Genomic DNA, 23013 nt, shown 5'->3' with positions numbered 1-23013 from the left:
GTAACAGGAGGGATATGTTGATATTTCCAAAAAAAAAAAAAAACTAGCTTTTCCTTATTTTTTCATTCTGTATTATTTTTCCATTCTGTAACAGGAGGAGGAAGGAAATCCTAGGTTCGTTCCGATATAATAAGTCAAACTTAAACCGCTACATCATTATCTAATATAATAAGATCGTCAAGGGGGCAATTATACGGGAGATTTGGAAGATGCGTAATTGAAAGACTTTCGAGGGGGAAGGTGTTATCTTATAGAGTCATTGTTAATATTTGACATTCTTTGTAGTGCTAGTTGGCTATCAGAAAAGCGGGTAAGGGAATCTCAGACAGTAGGGTAATCTTAGAGGTTGATGTCTCCATTAATTTTTTCCATTTCTTTAGAATGCAAATGATTAAATGTCATCCGAAGTCTTTATGGTTGCACCAGTTCAAGGTTGTTTTGCAGGTTGCACCTGTTCAAAGTTGTTTTAAACTTAATTTTGATGGGAGTTCTTTGAACAACCCTAGTTTGACAAGTATTAGAGGTGTGGCTAAGGATTGGAACACGTTAACTATTTTCTAATATGTTGGTCCTATAGGTAAGCAGCATCCTTAACGATTTCCTTTCACCATGTATTTACAAAGGCAAATGTGGTGACCAATTCGCTCGCTAAGATTGGCTTATTCTTGCCTCTTTTTTCTGATGATGTAATTGCTCCCATTTAATTTTTCCTATTAATAAAGCCTTAAACATTTGTCAAAACATGTCAAAACAAATAAGCCTTGCGAGCTCCTCAAAACTTGCCATACCCTTAAAATTTGTAACCTATAGCTAATTTGAGCCTAGTGCTAATTATCTCCAATACATTCATATTCACCCAAAAAATAATCTCCAATAAATTCATTTTAATAATAATTATCTCCAATAAACTCATAATAATTATTATTTATCTCCAATAAATTCATTTTATCAATATGTCCAACGAAATACCAATAAATTTGATTTATCATGTTATTTTAAAGACTAATGTTATTACCATGGTAATAAACAAATCATGGATAATGACATGCAATTGCAACATTACCAACTTTGAGTTTTGCACGAAACACGTCACATTCCGAAAGGGCTCTAGGCAATGGCCAGCAATATATAAGAAATCAATTATGGATGTGTAAATTAAAGCTACTGATATGGATAATAAGTTTTGATATTTTTATTTTGAAAATTTTATCAAAATATTCATCAGAGATTAACAGCTTAATATTTTTCTCGCTTGAAACTTTTCCAACTTATTAACACATGCTTTTTTATAGATATTTTAAAAATTAATCAAAATAAATTAGTAAAATATTAAATAATTCATTTCTTGTAGGTACTTGGATAAATTTCCCTTTAATTGTATTATTGTTTGTTTAATTTACTTCATATTAGGTTTTTAAAGCTTTTTTTTTTTGGGTGAATAGGTTATTAAAGCATTTAGTTTTAAAATTGTACAGTACTGGCACATGCTTACGAATATCAATGCAACCTATTTTAGTTAAAATATTAATCTAATATATTAAGTCCCAATAATTATTTGGTAATTTCCCCGTAAAATAATATAACATCACTTTGCAAAGGACCCAGGCATACTTCTCGCCCATCTTTTTCAAAGCAAATTTCCTACTAGAATTTCTCAAATATTTTCGATATTTAACAAATGTTCATAAAAGTGTGCATGCATGCACATGTATTGTGTTGTTTGTGGGTGTGTGGGCGAGAGAGATTCTCTTTTGAAATTTGATCAGTTATAAAAAGGTGTTTTCCTCGTAATCGGCGACACCTTTAAAGGATGCAGAAGTGCAAATTCTCTTGCAAATCAGAACAGTACTCACCTGCAAAAAACACTTAGACACTCAAATTGAAGTTTTACGAGATGTTCTCACACGGTTCTTATTGATAATTACTCCATACCAGTTGCGTTTTGGCGTAAGATCCCCATGTCTAGAAACCTTATTGGATTAATGCCCATGTTTCATGCATGAAGCTCGTTTGTCAAAGTGACAGAAGAAAGCTTGCCTAAGCAATTTGTTGACATGCTTTCTAGATTTCCTCCTTGAGCGTCTTTCTTAAAGCATCCTCCATTTTGAAAAATATCAAGGCAAATGTTCCTGTAAACAGAAGCTGCCAGTCAAAACACTGAAGAAACTCTCACGAACATAATAAAAGAAAGCGCCTTCAACACAAACAGACATACATTGGAATTTGATGACATAAAGATTAAATTATAACTCATGTGATGCTTTGGTAAATTTAATAGGCCAACAACCCAGCTTGTGCGGGTCATCACAGGCTGGCTCTGCAGCTTTCATTTGCCTCAAATAAGCTTCTTTTTTTTTTTTTTCCAATTTCTAGTGAAATGGGCACGAGACCAATCACCAAAATCCTTTGTTTTCGTTTCCTTTTTTTTTTTTTTCTCCTTTTTCTTTTGAGGATAGTTGATTGTAGCCAAAGTCCTTTTTAGGTGCCCAAAAAATGATGAGAGCAGTTTTATGGCCTCAAACTTTGTGACTGGCAAGGTCTAGCCTTCAAAGATTCACTTGTTTCTCTCTAACCATATGGTCCAAAGTGTCAGGGAAAAGGGAGGCTCGCCACAGGAAGAACCCTAATGAAGGGATGGTAGGATATAATATGCCAAGAGAAACTGCTGTACAGAATGGGTCTCAACCTCGACAAACCAAACAGCTCGAGTAAAAACAAGGTAATCAAGCAGGAGATGGTTAACGGATTCTTTGGCCTCTTGACACATGATAAGAGGTTGGGTATCTGAATGCCTGTTCTTTGAAGCTGGTGTCCCATTAGGATTCTGTTGGAGACAGCCAACTATGTAGAGGCTTGGAATTTGGGGGTGCCATGTTGAGCCAGGTGCTGCTGGCAATCGACAGGTGTGCAGGGTCGAGAGTAAGACAGTAATAGAATACGAAGCCGAGAAGGACCCTGAGGAATTAGGGGTGCAAACCATATTGCCCCTACCATAGTTTGGAATACTCTTAAGGTCTCGAGGAGTGAGAGCAGCAAGGCAAGGTCTAATTCTTGTCCATTAATGCTGCGCCTGAAAGTAGTTGGTCCAAACGACTTGAACCCCCATAAATTCTAAGAACTGAGCTACCATGGCATCATGGTTGCCCATGATTACGTGGTTGGAAGGAAAAAGAGTCCAGAGTGGAACTCCCAAGCCAAAGATCTTTTCATAATCTTACATGCCTGAGGTCTGAACAGAATATTTTGTGGGGAAAAGCTTTGATACACTGAGTAATGATCTTCCATGCTCCAGATGCCTGTGCATTGGATCTACCACAAGGGAGCCAGCGCAAGATATAAACCCATACTTCTGAAAGATTACCTGCCGTCATAAGTGACTCTCCTGATCCGCAAAGCGTCACCATTTTTCCAAAAGTAAATGGGTCATCATAGATTTTCCTGATACCCAAGCCACCGGAGCACTTTGAACTGCAAACAGTGTCCATTTGATTACGTGAAACATGTGAACCCCTAAGCTCGACATAAGAATTCCCTAAATTCTCTCTAAGTCTATCTGCAACATACATAGACGACCCAAACTTGGCACAGGAAATACCAGGATGTTTCAGAGAGGGGCTTTAATGAAGAAAATCCTTCACCTGAGGAAGTGACATGTCCCGGCAGTAAGACTTCTATCAAAGCATTCGACCACCCTATCCCATTGGGTCCTTTCTGGGTTCTCCAATGCAAAGGGGATCCCCAGATACTCACTTAGAAGGGGTTCCAACGAGCAGCCAAGGCGCTTGGCTAGCATCGAGGCTTCGTCCATCAAGATTCCGACCCCAAATATTTTTGTTTTAGACATATTCAACTTAAACCCGTAAATATTTCAAAATATCATAGAAACCAGAGGCTATCCACTTGTTGGGGGTTTGCATTGCAAATTACCAAGGTATCATTCACATATTGTAACTGGGAGATTTCCAGGTCAAGCATGGATATTAACTTATTCCGGTTCATAGAGGTTTGATAAGGGTCTTACAAAAGACATCATCATAATGGCAAACAGGAATGGGATAAGGGATCTCGCCACCACGACTTCTCTTTATTGGGAAACAACCTCTTTGGGAAACACTGAGACGATTGATGGCAGAGAACCATGGCCAGGAAACAGAGCCCCTCATCCAGGACCTACGTTTCTCTGAACCCCATGTGGAAAAGTACTTATATCAGGATTTCCAGTCAATATGGTCACATCCTTTCTCCCAATCAAGGACAACGACCAGTCCCCCTGATTTTGGAGAGATGCCTAGTGTGGACGAAATCATGTGGTACTAGGGCACCCTCCAAGATTTGTCCATCTTTACAAATGCCCCATGGGGAGAGGAGACCACTAGGTATAACATTTCGTATAACATTTCCCGAAATCCCAAGGCTAACACCTTGGCCAAGATCTTCTATGAGCTATTGAGTAGGCTTATGGGCCTGAGGCCTTTGAGATCCTCGGCACGTTCCAGCTTCAGGGCCTGAGACCTCTGTTGAATTTGTAGAAGAAAGCTAAGATACCTCGGGTTAAGGTGTTCCAGAAGTTACAGGACAAGGACAGTGGGAATTCATTGGGACCAAGGGCTTTGTCTTGGCAAAGGTCAGCAAACGCTTGACGGACCTCTTCAATCTTGAAAGGCTTTCTAACCAATCTGCTTAATCCTTAGGGAAAGAGGGGCAAGACTCACAAAAGGAGGCTGGGGTGATTAGAGACAAACAGAAATTTTAAGTAATTTATAGTGGCTCTACTGACTTCTCAGGAACCCCCATAGATTTTGTGCCCCTTTCTAACCTGAAGGATAGTGTTATGTCTTCTGTGACTATTGGCAATATGATTGAAGAATGTTTTGCATTCCCCCTCATTTAACCAAAGGACCCAAGATCTCTGTTGCCCATAGTTTCTTCCTGTTTTAAGACTACCTGAAAATCAGCTCTAGCTTTTAATATCTTGTTTTTCTCGGCTAGTAGATGATCTCTAGACTCCTCTAACAGGTCTAGTTCACTAATGGCCCTCAAAAGTGAGTCTTTTAGTCCTGAAGTACCTGAGGTGTGATTGATTCCAGTCTACAAGTTTACCCATGTTCCCCAGCATGAAACCCACCCAGCAAAACCACAAAGCAAGACCACCAGATAGGACTCAGACTCTAAAAATCTTTGCTATTAAGCCACACATTTTCAAACTGAAAGGGCTTTCAACCTCTAACAGTAGGCTCAGTGTCTAAGGATGGCACGTGGCCTGGTCTTACGGAGTGTTCTATAGTGAAACCCTGGGAAAACCTCTTTCCACTCTGGAGAGATAAGGAAACTGTCTAGTTTGGATAAGATAGTGTTAGAGGCATGGTTGGACCGGTCTACAAGTTTACCCATGTTCCCCAGTCCCCAGAAAGACCATGAAGGGAGACCACCAGATAGGACTCAGACTCTAAAATTCTTTACTATTAAGCCACATTTTTTCAAACTGAAAGGGCTCAGTGTCTAAGGATGGGCCCATGGTCTGCTTTTAGGGAGAGTTCCACAGTGAATCTCTGGGAAAGCCTCTTTCCACTCCAGGGAGACAAGAAACTGTCTAGTTTGGGTACGGTAGTGCTAGAGGCACGGTTGGACCAAGTGAATGCTGAGCTATTAAGGAGCATGCCAACGAGATACTTTCTAAGGACAAAATCTAAAATTGCAGACATACTTGTTCGATGAAGATGCGGCTATGTTTGTCTTCCTTAAAGGACATCTTACCACACTGAAGTACCCCCTACTCCCCATAGAAGGGGTGTATTTGTGGGGAGGGGATGGAGAGGGAGGTGGTGGTTAAAGCTATCTGAACTAGCTCTTAGCACGAAAGGCATCACTGAGAGCAGGCCATAGACCACTATAAACTTGAAGTTGAATTGATCTGCTCCCCTGGATAGTGAGACAGTATTTACTGAGAAGGCATCTATTTGAGCACTTAGAGAGATTGAACTAAGATGGGTCCCAGAGGACCCAGATCCCTCCAGACCCCTCTTGGGCGGCGAGTGCCGAACACTGGCACAGTCTCCTGACCCAGACCTGGAGGGCACAGAGCATGGATGGGCTGGCCAACTTGGCTTCTAAGATGGCCATGATGTCAGTTCCATATTAGTGGGTGAAAGACAGAATGGCACTCTATTTAGAAATGTCACCCAGGCCCCTAATATTCCACACAAGGGCCTTTATTAGGGCGGAAGAACAGAAGAGACCACACATATGGGGGACCATCTGTGGCCTGCTCTACCTCCAATGGGCAGAAAGGGGTGAATGGGATTGGGAGGGGCCCTCGGCCTACTCGTTTGTGATATTACAGGTGAGCCTACTAATATCTCTATTGTTTTTACTATGTCCTTACTAGACCTAACTGCATTGCTCCTAATGAAGCTGCTGCTAGCACTTGTTGGTCCGTGGTATTTGAAGCCCATGATGGAAAGTTGTTCTTCAATGTTACCTCCGGTCAGATCGAGCCTCTCCTCCTCATTTGAATCAAAAGAAAAGATGGACTCCACATCGGAGTCCAGGTAGGAGCCTTGGGAGCTGGAGGGGCCTTCTTCAGCAAATCCAGTGACTAGAGCTCCTCAACTCCAGGATCGGTAAGGGGGTAGGCCATGGGGGAGGGCTTCTATCATTCTGACATTCGAGGGAGTGATGAGGGAGGCGATGTACAAGGTAGAAGAAGTGCTTGAGCCAGAAAAAGGAAGGTTGGCGCTCAACCTTGCTGTGAGGATTATGTTCTGATGAATTAACAAATGTTGAGTTGATGCAAGAGCATGGGGGTTGAATGATGATTTTGTGGTTTGCAGGAGAGAGGGGGACGGGGAGAGGAAATTCTAGGGGACCAACGGCTTCCGATGGTCTTGTTGTGAGATTAGCCATCAGGAGCACAGTCGACAGGGTTGTGTCTGATACATTATGTTGTGGAGTAATTTACCACAAGAACCAAGTTGCGAGACCTTCTGATGGTTTCTGTATATAATCAAAAATTAAATGTTGATCATGGATCCCTTACCACAAGAAATAATGGGTTACATCAACAACATTTTGAACCCATAGTCCACTCGTCCAATTCTGAACCATCAACTATCCATAATTAGGCCCCCTCGTTGATTTCAGGGATGGGGTGGAGGCATATATTTTCAATCCTCTAAGATCCCAAAGTCCCCAAAATGGTTTCAACCTCTGAAACAATTTACATGATTATGAACTAGTCATTTTAGCCCTATTATTGCATATCTCACAGTTCTTGCATATCTCATTGCCTCAGAGAAATTATTAATATTGGTCGCTTATTTGAGGTGTATTACCGTAACTGGTCAAAATGGTATCTTGCATGTCAAAGCAGTCCATTGAATTTGATGCAAATATTTTTCTTCTACAAAACCTAATCATCACTGATTTTGTCTTTCTACATCCATGCTTTGCAGTTTGCACACACTATATAGCCTATCTAATATGCATAAATAAAGAACACTTTGGCATCTCTACATGATACTTCCAAACAAGGCTTGGAAGCTATGGAACGACGACACACACATTTTTACAAAAAACGGAACAGAAAACAATGACATACATGTGGACACACAATACATGCACACAGACACGGAAATATGTGTCAACATGTGTTTAGATATTTTCATTTTCTGAAATGGCAAACATGGCATGTCTTCTATGTGGACACGTGAGTTCACATAGTGGACTAACAAGACAGGCATGTATGCAGTGTAAAACACAAGTTTCTGCATTGTAAGACACATTTGTCCATTTTATAAGACACATGTTGTGGCTTACAAAATGTCTTTGATTTTATATATGAATATAGGGGAGTGATTTCATGCAACGGATGTATAATAATATAATAAACCAATCTTAAAAAAGCATGTTAGGGCCATTTGTTTGACCCCAATTTTAAATATATACTCTTTTCATTCCAATGAACAATCACAAAAAAGCAAAATATGAAAACACACCCTAGAAGGTGTTTTTTCCCCAATTAACATAGGCCATCCAATTTTGCAAGATGCTTAGATCAAGGCCTTAGAAGGATTTTTTTTCCTTTCCAAATTTATTAATTGGCTTTATTATTATTAGATGAACAATGTTAAAAAAACTAAAAAGATGATTTTGAGTTCATAAACGCCTAGATCTTGAAATTTACCAAATGGATGGTCTAGATCCACTGCTAGAGGGGTCTCATTTTGACCATATCTAGCATGCAAATTGAATTTTATTTTTTGGGGGATTAATTATTGGGATTAAGAGAGGGTGTGTGCAATTTTTGGGGTCATACAAATGCCACAATCTAGAAGTATGGTCTCATTATATTGCAATGACGTGGTGACGTGAAATCACACCCCATACATATATAGACACATTTGCATTGTAAAGACTTGTGCAAACATTTCGTACTATAATTTGGCAAAATATAGGAAGGAGAATTGGCTTATTGAATCCGAGTCAGACATGGATTCTTGTCTCTTTTCCTTCCACAATTATTTGGACAGATTGTATCACATGAAGAGGGAAAGTTTAACTAATTATTACTATCACTTAGTAAAAAATAAGAATGGAGCATTCAATAAATATTCACATACCCCATAGAGGGAAAGTTTGACTAATTATCATTATCACTTAGCAAACAATAAGAATGGAGCATTCAAAAAATATTCACATTCTCCATAGAACAAAATTTTAACTAATTATCACTATTAGTTAGCAAACAATAAGAATGGAAATGGTTATCAAACTAAGGAAGGTGGGTAGTTGTGTGTGTGTGTGTGTGTGTGTGTGTGTGTGTGTGTGTGCATGTGTGTGTGTGTGTGTGTGTGCATGTGTGTGTGTGTGTGTGTGTGTGTGTGTGTGTGTGAGAGAGAGAGAGAGAGAGAGAGAGAGAGAGAGAGAGAGACTATACATTAATCAACCTAAATCTAGAGAAAACAACCATCCAAACAGGAGATAGAACTAACTCAATTACAGAGTCTGTATATTGTTCAAGCTAAATATTTTATAATGAACTTCAAATAGAAATGTAGAGGGAGACATTTGCCTGAAAGAGGAGTTTCTCTATCTAATAATGATCCTTTGAAAAAGAGAGTGCCTGGGATCTGCTCAAACACCTGCAATAAGGAGAGAGAAATCAAATGAATATATCAAACAGGTCAATTTTTTTTTTTGGGTAAGTACCTGGTTGAAATTGAAGACAGAAGAATGCATCACAGAATCAATAACTGAAACTGACATTGAATCTTACCGAGATTCGGAAAGATAAGCCACCTAATGAAATCTGTAAACTGCTCGTATCATTTCCATCCAAAGCCTTGGACCGATCATTGAGAAGTGCCTCACAATTTTCCTTCGAGGCAGTAACCTATGGAGAATGTTTCTTTCCTTGTTAAGAATAAAAGTACATAATAATAGTTAAGGCATATTTATATTAGTTAAAAGGGCCAAAAAATCTTACATCAATAGAGAAGGATGACAAGTTACAGTTACAAGTTGCACCACCAGTCAAGAAGAAGTGCTCGATCATTTGCAGAAATTTTGCAGCGCCAAAACAGCGAGGGATGCCCTGATTTGGCATCAGAAGTCCATCAACAAATAAGATTTTCTACTCATGGAGAATAATATAGAATTAGATGATGAACTTTAATAAAAGTTTCAGCATTGACTTGATTTATTATCATGTTGATACAAATGTAGTTATGCATGGTACGTGGGCATTCTACAAATATTATTTATTAGATGCTTATTATTTTATGCATTCATTAACAATAGTAACCCTTATTCGTTGTAAATAGGAGACCATAACCACATTACACTTCATGGTTTTATTTACTGCTGGATTTCTCTTATCAATGCATTAATAATAATATGAACATCTTCCTTCTTTCATTTTGTTGTGCATATCAATTTAATTGTACTACTATGTCAATCTAATCAAGCAAACCAAATCCGCGAATTACGCTCCATGCCAAACTTAAACAGACCCCATTAGGTTCTCACTGACTGAACTAAGCACTATAACTTCGGGGCATTGAGAACAGATTATCCATCAAAAAGAATTATTAACTAATCACTATGTTACAATCATTATGGTACATATGCTATGGCCTTCCAAACTAGCAATACAATGACGTAAAAGACAATCTATCTATCTATCTATCTACCCATCAATCCATCCATATATATATATATATATATATATATATATATATATATATATATATATATATATATATATAACACTACAAAACGTCTATAGGTGAAATTCTACAGTACTTCTCCTATGGCTTTATCACCGTTTAAAGTTTATCACACGGTCAAAGATGTTTGATAGTATTTGAATTTTAATATTGTTTTTACAAATCATAATGATCTGAAATTTTGTAGGGGTGTGCGCTTTAGTGAGATGCACATGAATAAAATACATAAAGATAATAAAAATAAAATAAAAAAATGAATGATAAAAATTATGCAAAATACCCCTATAATATTTCAGGGGTAAATTTGTCATTTTATTTTATGTCTATGCTTTTTTTAATATTTAGCCCCAAATTTTAGATAAATATGATTAATACAATACTTATAAAAATTCAAATACTACCAGACAACTGCGACCGTGTGATGAATTTTGGACGGTGATGAGGTGTAGGTGAAGTATTGTAGAACTTCACCTATAGGCGTTTTGTAGATGTTTCCTATATATATATATATATATATATATATATATATATATATATATATATATATATAAGACTATTTATTTTTTATTCAAGGAAGTCACAATCACCTGCACCCACTGGATTTGAAATCCAATAGATGAAAGTGTATCACAATATTCGAAAAATTTTGTTTCGGACTTTGTACCTAAACAATAACACATCCTCAACCACCTGATTTCAAATCTAACAGTCAATGATGATTGTGACTTCCTTGTATCAAAAGTAATTGATTTCATTATATATATATATATATATAAATATATATATATATATTTATATATACACACACACACACGTAGGCTTTCACATCATTGTATTCCTAGTTTGTAAGGCCATAGCATATGTAAAGTGTGTGTGCACATGTGTGTGGGTGTATATGGAAAAGGTTTATATAAGGTGTCAACCTTATGCTTTAGAAGTAAGGTGCACCTTAAAATTCCACACAAAAAGGTTGTTATAACACTAGGAAACCCCTCCAATTGATTATTTCAAGCTCAAGATGTATAAAAAAAAAAAACGGGATTTCAAGTCCTCAAAATAGTGCATCTTGTAACATATCATCTGGATCATGCATTTTCAAGATTTTCAAGTGTTTATAGATCGACTTGATCTGCAATATTTTAAAAACTTTAAATTTTATAATTAGGAGTGGCAATAGATTTTTAGGCCATCGTAAGGCTTTCGGCGCCACAGTTGTATCTTTCATCTGAGTTGAAGATGCACCTTCCTTGGATTATTTAAGGTGGACACCTTATATATAAATATATATATATATATATATATATATGAAGATATTACAAAATGCCTATAGGTGAAAATGAACAGTGATTTCGTCTACCCTAATCACTGTCCAAAGTTTATCGGACGGTCACGATTGTCCGATAGTGTTTCATTTTTCTTTTTTTTTTACAAATTGAAATGACCTAAAATTTGAAGCGTGTGTTCTTAAAAAATAGAAGAATCTACGAAAAAATATCAAAAAAAATATTTTACATGAAAAAAATTGACCAAAATACCCCCCAAAAAATTTCACGGGCATTTTGGTCAAAACTATTTTGCAAATTTTTTTTATTTTATTTTTATTAAGTGCTCCTCACTAAGATGTACACACTCTCCAAATTTCAGGTCATTTCAATTTATAGAAAAAAATGAAAAATAAAACACTACTAGACAATCGTGAACGTGTGATGAACTTTGGACGGTGATGAGTGTAGACGAAATCACTGTTCATTTTCGCCTATAGGCGTTGGGAAGACTTTTCCATATATGGACAATTCAGTCCAATCCACATGTTCAGGCCCATCCAGAATGGTGACCTACAGATTACGAGTAGGATAGGATGATCTGATCCCATCCTGCAATTCAAACCTTGACTGTGAACACTAACAGTGTCCATGGGGTTTCTATCACAAGTTTCATTTAGTTGACAACTGCTACTTTCTGGTGTGAACGTCAAATGCAGCAGGAGTTTAACTTAGACAAAATCTCTAGATACACTGATCAGACCTGGCACATCTAGACATAAAATTACTAGTCAGACAAGTTTTCCTTACAAAGCAAACATTTCCATAGAGAGAATCCTTGGACTGTCAAATTCATACTATTGTCTCTAGCATTGCTAAAAAGATGTATACTCAGTCGAGGTGATTCAGCTGATATGTTTAGAAATAAAATTCAAGTTTTAAACAGTTAGAAATCCGTTTAGGCTTAATTCGTCAATGGCAACAGATCTCCCCTCTTAGGCCATGAGGGCATTGCCCCATCACAATAGGAAATAAAAGACTGCTTTGGGTCTTGTCTTCCCTATTATAAAATGTGTCCTAAGAACGGCATTCCAAACCCACTCAACGGCAAAAGATGCTAGCAAATGGCAGTCCATTGACCACCATAGCATCCTTATCCATATTGGGTCTTTATTGCAAAGAATTCCATCAAACGCAGCCATATCATTCCATTGTTATAATTCATAATTATCTATCAGCAGAAAATGAAAGAATACCATTATCATTCCACCAAAAAAAAAAAACTGGCACCGCAGGAAGTTAAACACTCAAAACCTTACTGCATGTTCAAGTGATAGCATGTGAGTGAGGACTACTATGAACACTAAATTGAACAGTTGTAAAAGGCGTATAAATGGAACAGAAGAAATGAATGACCAATCAATGCTTGAAACTGGAAAAAGGAAGGCAGCGAAAAGGTAAGGTATGTCTCATTTGGGCCAAGTTATAAACCAATGAAAAGATCAAATTTTTGTATGTTTTTCAAGGTGAAGATTCCTAGAAACACTACAAACAAAAAAGACAAAAAGGTCGGGAAAGAAGAAAAAAATCCAAGTACAATGGAACAAAAAAATTATGTCTCTCAAGGCACATTCGGCATATTCAAAAAGGAAAACAGAAACTAACAACAATCCATCAAAAAAGCTAGGGATTGTAAATTTGAATGGGATATGATAAGCTTCGGAAAGATATTGGAAACCAGTAAGAAATTACTTCCACTTGAACAATTCCAAATCCAAATATGAAGACACAATTTTACCTCAAGCATGAAAGAGTGATTTTTCTTTTCCGATATTTGCTGTGGGACAATCCTCTTGGTCGGAGAAAGAAAAGACCATGCAAGACCCCATCTAGATGTCCAACCTTGTACAAATTCAGTCGTCTTTACGATTGATACACCAACCTCACGGAGCTTTGACGTTAGACATTTTAAGTTTGATTTCCTGCCAACCATTGTTGTGTACCACCTACAAGTATATCAGCCCACATGATTAGCTTCCTTTTACAGTCATACACAGCATTACAACCTGCTTAAACAAAGAAAATGCATATGAGATAGAGATTTGTGCCTGAATGAATCTTTCAACTTCACACTATCTTCTATAATACGCGTGATGAAGGCTTGTTCTCCACCAGGGCAAACCATCTCCTCCAAAGTTCCACCACACGAAGTTCTAGGGTTCTTCCGTACTTCATCAATACTCTCAAAAAATGGAGGATTACACATACAAAAATCAAAATTTTCACCATCCTTTACAACTCCTACAAGTATAGGGGAACCATGGTATTCCTCTGAACTATGAGTGGGGCCACTAGATGCGTTCGAAGTCATCTCATTATCCTCCATAACTCTCAAGTCCATTGATACAGGGATTTGTTCTGGTTCCACAACATATATCAACCCCTCATTTTCCTCTAATCTCTCCACTTCAACAACCTGGTCCGAAGATAATTTAACTTCATTAGAGCAAGAACAATTCTCATAAATTTCTTCTCCTTGTTTACCCTTGCCATTTGATATCATGCTCTCACATTCCCCAGCCACTCTAATCTCTATCAAATTAGCAATATGGGGATTACTCTCAACATTCTTTCTTGCCGATTCTATAGAAATTTCTGTCACATCTGCAACAAAATTCAAGAACAGCAATACCATCCATAACAAGGTTAAAGCACTGGTATGTATCCTATAAGTTTGAAGGGGAATTCCTAAGGAACCATACAAAGAAAAAACCACAAAGAACACAAAAAATATGGTATATGAAACAATAATAATCAATTCCCAAATGAAAAAAGAGAGAACAAATATCACAGACCTGACCCTACAAAGCTCCAACCAAGAAGGGAAGCACCAAGAAGTGGGTATATACAATTGGCACCAGTTCCAATATCAAAACCTCTCACCCTATCTCCAAACTTCTGCTTAGGTATCACTTTAGAAGCTAGCAAATCTTCAATCCAATGAATATAATTAGACCTATTGGGCACTGTAGGGCACAGCTGGCCATCAGGAATCCACCTGTAAAAACAGTCGCCATGATCAACCCCGCTTAAAACCTAAAAAACCCACAAATTTGATAGCTTTAATTTAGGCTTCAGCTAATGAGAAAAGAAAGGAACAAAATCAAAACACCCACTCCCATTATTCAGAAATAAAACATAATCTCCATTATAAACACAACCAAAAACCATTAAGCAAAAAGACAAAAAAAAAAGAGAAAAAACAAATCAAACAAACTCCCAATTCAGGGAATGAGGCAAAAGACGAGAATAAAAACAAATCCCAAACTCGAAAAAAAAAAACTATTATTTCAGTAAATAAAATAGTCAAAGAAAACAACTAAAAAATAAAAAACCATTTTGCTACTCCCAATCCAACAACTAAAAAGTAAGAATCAAACCAGTTAATGCCATGATCATGGTGGAGTAAGACCCTTGTGAGCTCTCTGGTTGCATTGAAATCGGTCCAGTCGATTTTGGGCCGCCCATTTTGCGAGTAAGAGACGAAAGGCTGGAAAGCAGGGTAGAGAAAGGCGAGGAGTTGGAAATCAGGGGCTTTCTCTGCGTATTTGTTACGAGGGTGTATACAAGGAGGTTGCTCAAATTTCCTCTTCCTCTTGCTAGGCATATTATACTGACGACAAGAAAAATGGAAGAGAACTTAAACTAAGCCAATTACAAGAACTTAAACTAAGCCAATTACAAATTAAACCTGCAACTGCGGAGAGAGAAAGAAGAGCTAAAAACTTAATCCAAACTGGTACAAGAAGAAGCAACAACCCAATTCCATATTCAAGGGTGAATTATGAAATCACAACTGCAAGCGGTGGAAAACGAGTGGGGTAACTGAAAGTACAAGTTCTCGCAATAATAACAAAAGGGAAAAGTTTATATAGAGCCGAGAGTCTAAACAATCAAATTAGAGCCAGCCTCAAAAATTTCACTAGAAGTTGTAATAATAATAAAAGGGAAAAGTTTATATAGAGCTGAGAGTCTAAACAATCAAATTAGAGCCAGCCTCAAAAATTTCACTAGAAGTTGTTTTGATGCCCAAATATCCTTAAATTGCTCCTATAACATGAGAAAAAAATTGATTTCAAGTTTTGGAAACAGTACATCTTGTAATATAGTTTAGACAGTTAATTTTTAAGATTTTCAATTTTTTATAGATATGTTTCATCTACACTATTTTTACTATTTTTTAATATTTAAATTTTATAATTAGAGAATAAAATATTTCAATTTTGAAATGACATTTCTTGACACTATTTGAAGGTGACCTTTACCTTGATTGTTTAGAAGCTCGGCTCCATAGAAACCGCACCCATCATAAAATCACAATGCAGAGAAAATAAAGGGGTAAATGGATGCAAGTTATGTGTCACGAAAGTTCGAAACTGAAAATTGTAATGCAGGTTACCGCTGGCAACTGGCCTGAGCCCGTTCACTCCTTGCGTAACCCGGCCCTATTCCCCAACGGCTGGCTTTGGCCCTCAGATGTCGGGGCTAGCTGAGTAAAATTAAAGAAAAAAAAAAAAAAAACATGAAAAACATTAGGACCAGTACAGGCCAGCCCTTGGGCTACATTTGTGGGCCATACCCTAGTCTTGTAGGGCCGGGCCACCCATTGCCACACCTTAACAAAGGGTTAATTTGGACTCCGGCTCCTTGGACCTTCAGGTTCTATAAATCGCCTAGACCGAACTTTTGGGATCTGATTCTAGGAGGTCAGGGACAACCCAGCAGTCGAGTCACTTATTATAGAACACAGCTTTTGCAAGTGCTAGAGCTCATATGTAGATATATAGCCCCTCTTTATGATCTATTTTGTTGATGGATTTGAGACTTAATTTTTCAGGTTTATGTAATTTTGGAAAAAGTTTGTATCGAGCCGAAGCTCTAAACAATCAAATTAGAGTGCCCATCAAAAATTTCATTAGAAGAGGTCGTTTTGATGCTCAAATATCTTTAAATTGACAGTCTCGGCATCAAGATGCATGGACATGAGAAAAAAATGGATTTCAAATTTTAAAAACAGTGCATCTTGCAACACATTTTTGGACTGTCAATGTTCAAGATTTTTAAATTTTCATAGATATGCTCAATCTACACTATTTTTGGATTTTTAAATTTTATAATTAAAGATGAAAATATATTTTAAGGCTATCTCAAAGATTTCCAATATTAAAACTACATTTCTCTATACTATTTGAAGGTGCACTTTACTTTGATTGTTGAGAGCCTCATCTCTATACAAACGGCAACCTATGATTTTTAATATTCAAAAGATAAATTTTAAAACCTAAAAATGCTAAATTTTAGACTATCAAATTTTTATTTTTTTGGAGGGACCACCACTCACATCCCCACATTCATCTCTAAGATATATACGTGGGGAAAGCTTTCTATACTTCCCCTACAACATAAAAGATCTATCCTCCCCCTCCTTTTTAACCGTCGATTTCAAATACGTGGCTGAGATCATTTGAGTGAAGTTGTCACAAAAGTAGGTTCATGGCCTCAACCGGTTGCTTAAAACCTTTCCCCTGTAAAATGGATGGAGAAAGCTCCCTTTCTTTCCCTATTCTCTATCTCTATCTCTCCCTTTCTCCATCTCCTTCTCATCCTCTGCAAACGATAGAGAAAGCTTTCCCTTCTCTACGAGACCCAACGGCTCTCGTCTCTCTCTCTCTCTCTCTCACGAAAGCTTTGCATACCCAACAGCTCTTTCTCTCTCTCAAGCCTCATCTCTCTATGGACCCTCATTTCTCTCTAACTAACCCTAGCGGAGCTCTCTCATCCTCTGCGAGCAAGAACTAAAGGAACTTGTGGAAGCAAAAGCAGCAACCTCTCAATCAGTGAGTTATATATAGGTTTTTTGTCTTTTTTTATTTTTCCTTACTAATTTTAGGTTTTTGGGTTTTTTGTTAGGAAACACTATAAAATTTTTAGGGATTTCTTTATATTTATCTATTTTAAATTTGCCGTAAAAAAAATTTATCCCTTTCCCAATATTTCTCTATTGTAAATCTCTTGAATTTTATTCTATTTTTTGGTTTTTGCTCCATTTATTTTTATAAATAGGAGAAGAAGATAATCTGATTTATTTTATTTATTCTCCCGAATTTTTCCCCCTCTCTCCCTCTCTCTCTCTCTCTCTCTCTCTCTCTCTCTTTCTTTCTCTTTAAGTCTACCATTTCTACTTCTCTCTCAAAAGATCGGGTGCTTACTATCACATAAACTTGACTATGAGAATTTGCTTAATCGTGTGTGTGATTTGTGGTATTCTTCCACTCAATAGAAAATGGATTTGGTTGTTGATTTAATCACATTTGTGAGGTGTGAAGAAGCCAAACATATGTTCATATTGTTAAATGATGCTATAGAAAGCCTAGGGCATATCACTATTCACAAGGAGATTCTCTTATACTTGACCCGAACAGTTGCTAGAACTATTTTATTATTTTCTATGAAACCTCCCAAAGTTGATTTCTTTGTATTGAGGCGGCTGAAAAAAACAAAAAAAAAACAAAAAAAAAAAGGACAAGCTTTTGGAGATTTGTAACATCTAAACAAAGGTTGACATGCTTATGTTGTATTCAGTTTATGAAGAATGAGTTTGATAGTATTCTTTCTTTTTTCATGGTGTTTACTACACAGTTTCAGTGTTCACTTTAGGAATTCTATGAGCTTTGTATGACCAAAGTAGTGTTCACTTTAGAATTTTATGTGCTTTGCATACCTTCTTCATGAATTTTATGAGCTTTATATGACCAATGTATTAGGACATATTTTTGTGCAACATTATTGCTTGGAATCCTATTAGGATATATTTTTGAGCTTTGTGCAATATTATTGTATAATTAGATATGGACTTCCAACATTATTGCTCGGAATCCTTGAAAGAATTTGTTAGATTTGATGGAAATTTGCGACCCTCTCGTTTCCTCCATTGTTGCAACATTTTTTTTTCGTTTCCCATTATCGGCTTTTGAAGTAGGATAGGAGGGACAAGGTTGGTGTGCACCCCATAATTTGGAAGGATTAGTTGAGCATGGAGATTAGGGATTGGTGCGAACGTCAATGCAATGTTATTGAAGCTGTCAATAAGCCCACCTACTTTCGATTATGGGTACATTATTTAGTTGTGTATTTCATTACATGTTCAAGTTTTGTTACATATTCAATCAAATTTATTCATTCTCATTTGTCTTGTAATTATATAAATATTGTTGTAATTGCAGCAACACACCTGTATATGAATGTAAGAAGTCGCACTTGAAAACAAAGGGGGTTCCACGCTTTATGCAGTCCCGGCCCATGAATTGTTAGTAAAAAATACACCAGATGCAAGAAAGGTCAGTGAAAGCGAAGAGGATGGTGAGGAGCAAAATGGAGGAAATGAGAGTGAAGTCGAGAAGGACGATGAAAGGAGAACAAAGTCTAGAGAAGACCAGTATCACGGTCTTATTATGCCTGGGAACCCAGATGGGAACTTCGACCAAGGGTGAAGGGGAAGGGTGTACTTAGATAGGGGCATCTTACATATTTGTAATTAAAGCTTTTGTAGTTGGATATGTAAAAACTTAGTTCTGCAAGCACATTTTGATGCAGTGCCTTGCACATTTTGTGGACTATGTTTGTTGATTTGATTATTCATTATCCATTTCGAATTTGTGTACCTCTCAATTCTTTTAGATGCCAAATAAACAAGATGACACCATATGCAGCCAATTTTGCTAATGCGGCATTCAGTTTTGAGTTCTCAGGACGCAAACCTAAAGATATGCAATTATAGAAACTTTTCCTTTAAATGTTATATGGTGTTGTTCATCATGATATGTACAAAATGAGAAAGAAGAAAACAAAGTGTGATGAACTCCAGATAAACAATAAATCTCTATGGAGTTCAGGTCTTGGGTTCTTTAATTGGGGTCTAGCAAACTCTTGACAGTTCAAAGTAAAATATTTTCATTCTTTTTTCTTAGAAGCATTCTTATGATGAAATATGTAGTTCAACACGAGGAATGTAACCCTTGACAAACTTTGAATAATGCACTCAATTTATGTATGGATGCAGTAGATTTCTGATCCTAAGGATTTTATTGAACCTTGTGGACAAGAGTTTTTTTAATCTAACTCTTGTGAACACAAGTTTATAAATGGTTTGGCTTTCACATGGTGGTGCATCGCCGACCACTAATATGGTTCTACATGGTTGCAGGGCTGATGAGAGAGAGAGAGAGAGAGAGAGAGAGAGAGAGCTAAGTCGTGGGATAGCGCGAGAGATCTACATATTGTTTGCAACATATATAAGCTATATACAAATTCTAATTCGAAACTTTACACAAATTTCCCCTTCAAAGATTCAACCAAAAAAAAATACGGGAACCAATGGGTCCAAAAAAATTCATAAAAGGAATTCTCCCCTCAATGGTTTCAACATATGGAAGCTATACAAAAATTTCATTTCGAAGGTATCCAAAAAGTTTATTTGCAACATCAATTTGTAAAATGGAAAGCTATACAAAAATTCCATTTTGAAGCTATTCAACATGCACTTTGCAACATATGGAAGCTATATAAAAATTTCATTTCAAAGCTCCATTCCAAGACAAGGTCTTCTCCACTAGCATTGGGCTTGTGAAAATTTTCTAAGATGATGAGCTTGATTGTTTAGCATTGGGCTTGCAAAAAAATTCTGAGATGATAAGCTTGATTGTTGAGCATTGGGCTTGCAAAAAATTTATGAGATGATGAGCTTGAGGGTTGACCTTTGAGCTTGTAAAAAAAGTTCCAGTTGACTTCTTGCATCGTTATCCAAACTGATATAATCATTGAAAATTTAGAATATACATTAGCTCGGTAACCAATTGAAAATGGAAAGAACTAAGTGTTTAACATAAAACACATGTTATTATGCCCTACTACATTTAACATATAACAATCAATTAGTGCAAATGTATTATCGATATACCATCAAAAATACGAATCGTGTATATAGCGAAGTCGACATATTGTTTCACTCAGCTTCAGGCTCCATTGTGGGAATTTCCATGTCGGACCTGTATAAGTTGCAAAATAGTGATTAGTTGATGCATTATTTTAAAATCACAAAACAATATTGAAGAATAACAATATTAAATTATAATTGTAAGCATAATTATAATTTTACCCTTGAGTTCTAAAAGTTGGACAAGTACGTTTATCATGCCCAACATTTTGGCAAACAAAACACTTACTCGTACTTGTCTTCTCCTCTCATGGTGTTTTCCTTCATGCAGTGGCAGGCAGCCCTTTTGTTCGAGCACATTGTGGTTCAAGTATAAAGATATTTGGTCCATGGTGTATAACTTTGGCTAGGCATGATATCCTTTATATTGCGATTTTGATTTTAACAAGTTGCTTCTTCTTCATACTCCAATCTCTTCATGTCCACTTTTCATTATACTCCATAAGAATATTTTTTGTAAATTCTCAGAGTCTTTCACTATCTGATCCGTTTGATACAACTTTAAAAGCGACTCTACTTAAATCATCATAACGAGTAGTTTGAGACTCCTTATAGTCAGCCTTAATTTCAACACCATCGTCATCTGATACCATCCCTTTGTTCCCTTCTTTAGTCCATGTTGTCATGATGTATAGTGCTTAAGGATGAGAATAACATTATTATAATAGAAAACCTTTAAGACCTTTACACAAAGGATACCATCATGTTCACAAAAACAACAAACAACATGTACAAGTTGCTGTGATTTCTGATTTATTGAATACCACTTTATATTGTGGTCAATGACACCATATTTATACACTCTATATGTGATATTTGGTCCCTCAACTTCTATAGACTCTGCAACCATGGGAGGTATTTTTTGAATTTCTTCAACAAACTTCCTAAATACACTATGGGTGTACAACTTAGCAGGTTGTTTTTCATAGGGAATGTCGTTCTCGTCATTGAAATACGTTCAATGCTCTTGCAGTCCATCATATAGATGATCGATTGCTTTCTAGTACTACTTTGTAAATCTTGAAAAATTGGTGTGTGAATTTACATATTGTTTAATAAAACTATTCATAGATTCACTCCGTTGACTAGACCGTGCACTAGCAAGAAATATATCATTCATATACACATCAATCCATTAAGAACGACATCCATTTATTATGTCTAACCATTCATTCCCCATGAGTTCATAATTTTTAAGCATTTTGGACCAATGATCCTCAAAATTATTAATTGTCTCATTATAATCAATAGTGATTCTATGCAGCTCATGTAAGAACCATGAGTGCTTTCGCTCAACATGACCCAATTTTTTTTGAAACTTTCATGAAATGTGTCATCTACATAATCGTTGCAATGCATTTGGAATAACTTCTTTAATTGTAGTAGTCATGGCTGCGTGTTGATCAATAATGATGTAACCTGGTTCTCGACCTTGCATAGCTTCTGGTCAATACCCAAATAGCCAACTAAAAGACTTTGTTGTCTCATGCCTAATTAGTGCACAACCAAATACTATATTGTTTCTGTGGTGGTTTGCTCTAATAAAGGGGGCAAAAGGCATGTGATATGCAGTTGTCTAATATGTTGTATAAAAAATAACTACATCGTCAAAGTTCTCATATGATATCCTTGATCGTGAGTCACTCCATAGCACATTACAGACTTGACCTACTTCATCAAGCTGTATTTTATGAAAAAACCATGGGTTCATGTAACAATCCAAAAATTTCAAAAAAAAAAAAAAAGAAGAGAAAAGATGCTTTTAAATAGGTGATGGTCTGTTTGACTATGATGGCCCTTGGGGACCATCACTATTTTCAAAAAGTCTTACTTGGTTTAACTTTTGCTTGCCTGCTTTTGCTTGCCTGCTTTTGCTTGCTTGCTTTTGCTTGCTGCTTGCAGCTGGCAACGTCCTTTAGCGGACGTGGTTTTTGTATGTTAAATGTAGACGCTTAACGCGACACCTCAGGTATGAGGTAGAGCATAATAAAATATTATAATAATACGTTCTAAGAATTTAAATAGGGGAGGTGAGCACTCCTATCCTAGAAAATTTTGAGATCTCTCTCTCTCTCTAGCCGAATTTTATCGAAGTTCCCTCTCAAATATTTGTGGGTAAGTGACATCGTCTTTCTGAAAAATAGTCTATTTTTAATAAATAGTGATATTTCCGTCCAGAATCTTTATTTTATAAGTTTTGTGTGTAAGTGACCCCATTGTCTCGAAAAATAATCCATTCTTTTTAAAAATGAAATGAAATTATTATTTCTGTTTATTATCATGAATTTTAGGCGCGATAAATTTTATGCGCACGTGACCTCATTATCTTGAAAAATAATCTTTTTAATAAAAATTGTGATATTTTATCTATGTTAGAAATTTTGAATGCTGTAAATTAGAAAAATAAATTTATTTATTTTTCTTGTTTATTGTTAGAAATAAATGTGATATTTCTGCTTTTAGTAAAATTGTG

General features: G+C 36.5%; 1 protein-coding gene and 1 long non-coding RNA gene across 8 annotated transcripts; one reads left to right on the top strand and one right to left on the bottom strand.

Annotated features, from left to right (window-relative positions):
* Positions 1-1623: 1623 nt before the first annotated feature.
* FIO1 (methyltransferase) lies at positions 1624-15348 on the bottom strand. Of its 6 annotated transcripts, none has more exons than XR_016040047.1 (10): positions 15240-15348; positions 14929-15161; positions 14344-14546; positions 13597-14152; positions 13287-13494; positions 9485-9592; positions 9275-9391; positions 9071-9140; positions 1933-2129; positions 1624-1853 (listed from the first exon to the last, which is right to left on the bottom strand). XR_016040047.1 is itself a non-coding variant. In XM_020671762.2 (9 exons), exons 2-9 carry the CDS (start codon positions 15153-15155, stop codon positions 2062-2064), a joined length of 1557 nt encoding a protein of 518 aa, XP_020527421.2. In that variant the 5' UTR covers positions 15156-15161; positions 15240-15348; the 3' UTR covers positions 1624-2061. The 6 variants fall into 6 exon arrangements, 3 of the variants coding, with proteins under 3 accessions (XP_020527421.2, XP_088701964.1, XP_011626086.2); XR_016040048.1 differs by having other exon boundaries at positions 14344-14584; positions 15240-15311; XR_966917.3 differs by having other exon boundaries at positions 14929-15348.
* A 1740-nt stretch (positions 15349-17088) lies between these two features.
* LOC148780641 (uncharacterized) lies at positions 17089-19208 on the top strand. Of its 2 annotated transcripts, none has more exons than XR_016040205.1 (3): positions 17089-17385; positions 18528-18659; positions 18772-19208. It is a non-coding gene; the product is annotated as an uncharacterized LOC148780641 (long non-coding RNA). The 2 variants fall into 2 exon arrangements; XR_016040206.1 differs by having other exon boundaries at positions 18525-18659.
* The last annotated feature ends 3805 nt before the right edge of the window (positions 19209-23013 follow it).

Source organism: Amborella trichopoda, chromosome 9 (genome assembly GCF_054954075.1).
Source record: "Amborella trichopoda isolate Santa Cruz 75 chromosome 9, AtrichopodaSantaCruz75HAP2 v2.0, whole genome shotgun sequence".
Classification (NCBI taxonomy): Eukaryota; Viridiplantae; Streptophyta; class Magnoliopsida; order Amborellales; family Amborellaceae; genus Amborella; species Amborella trichopoda.
The sequence above is the reverse complement of the archived record's forward strand: the minus strand, read 5'-3'. Positions and strand labels throughout refer to the sequence as shown.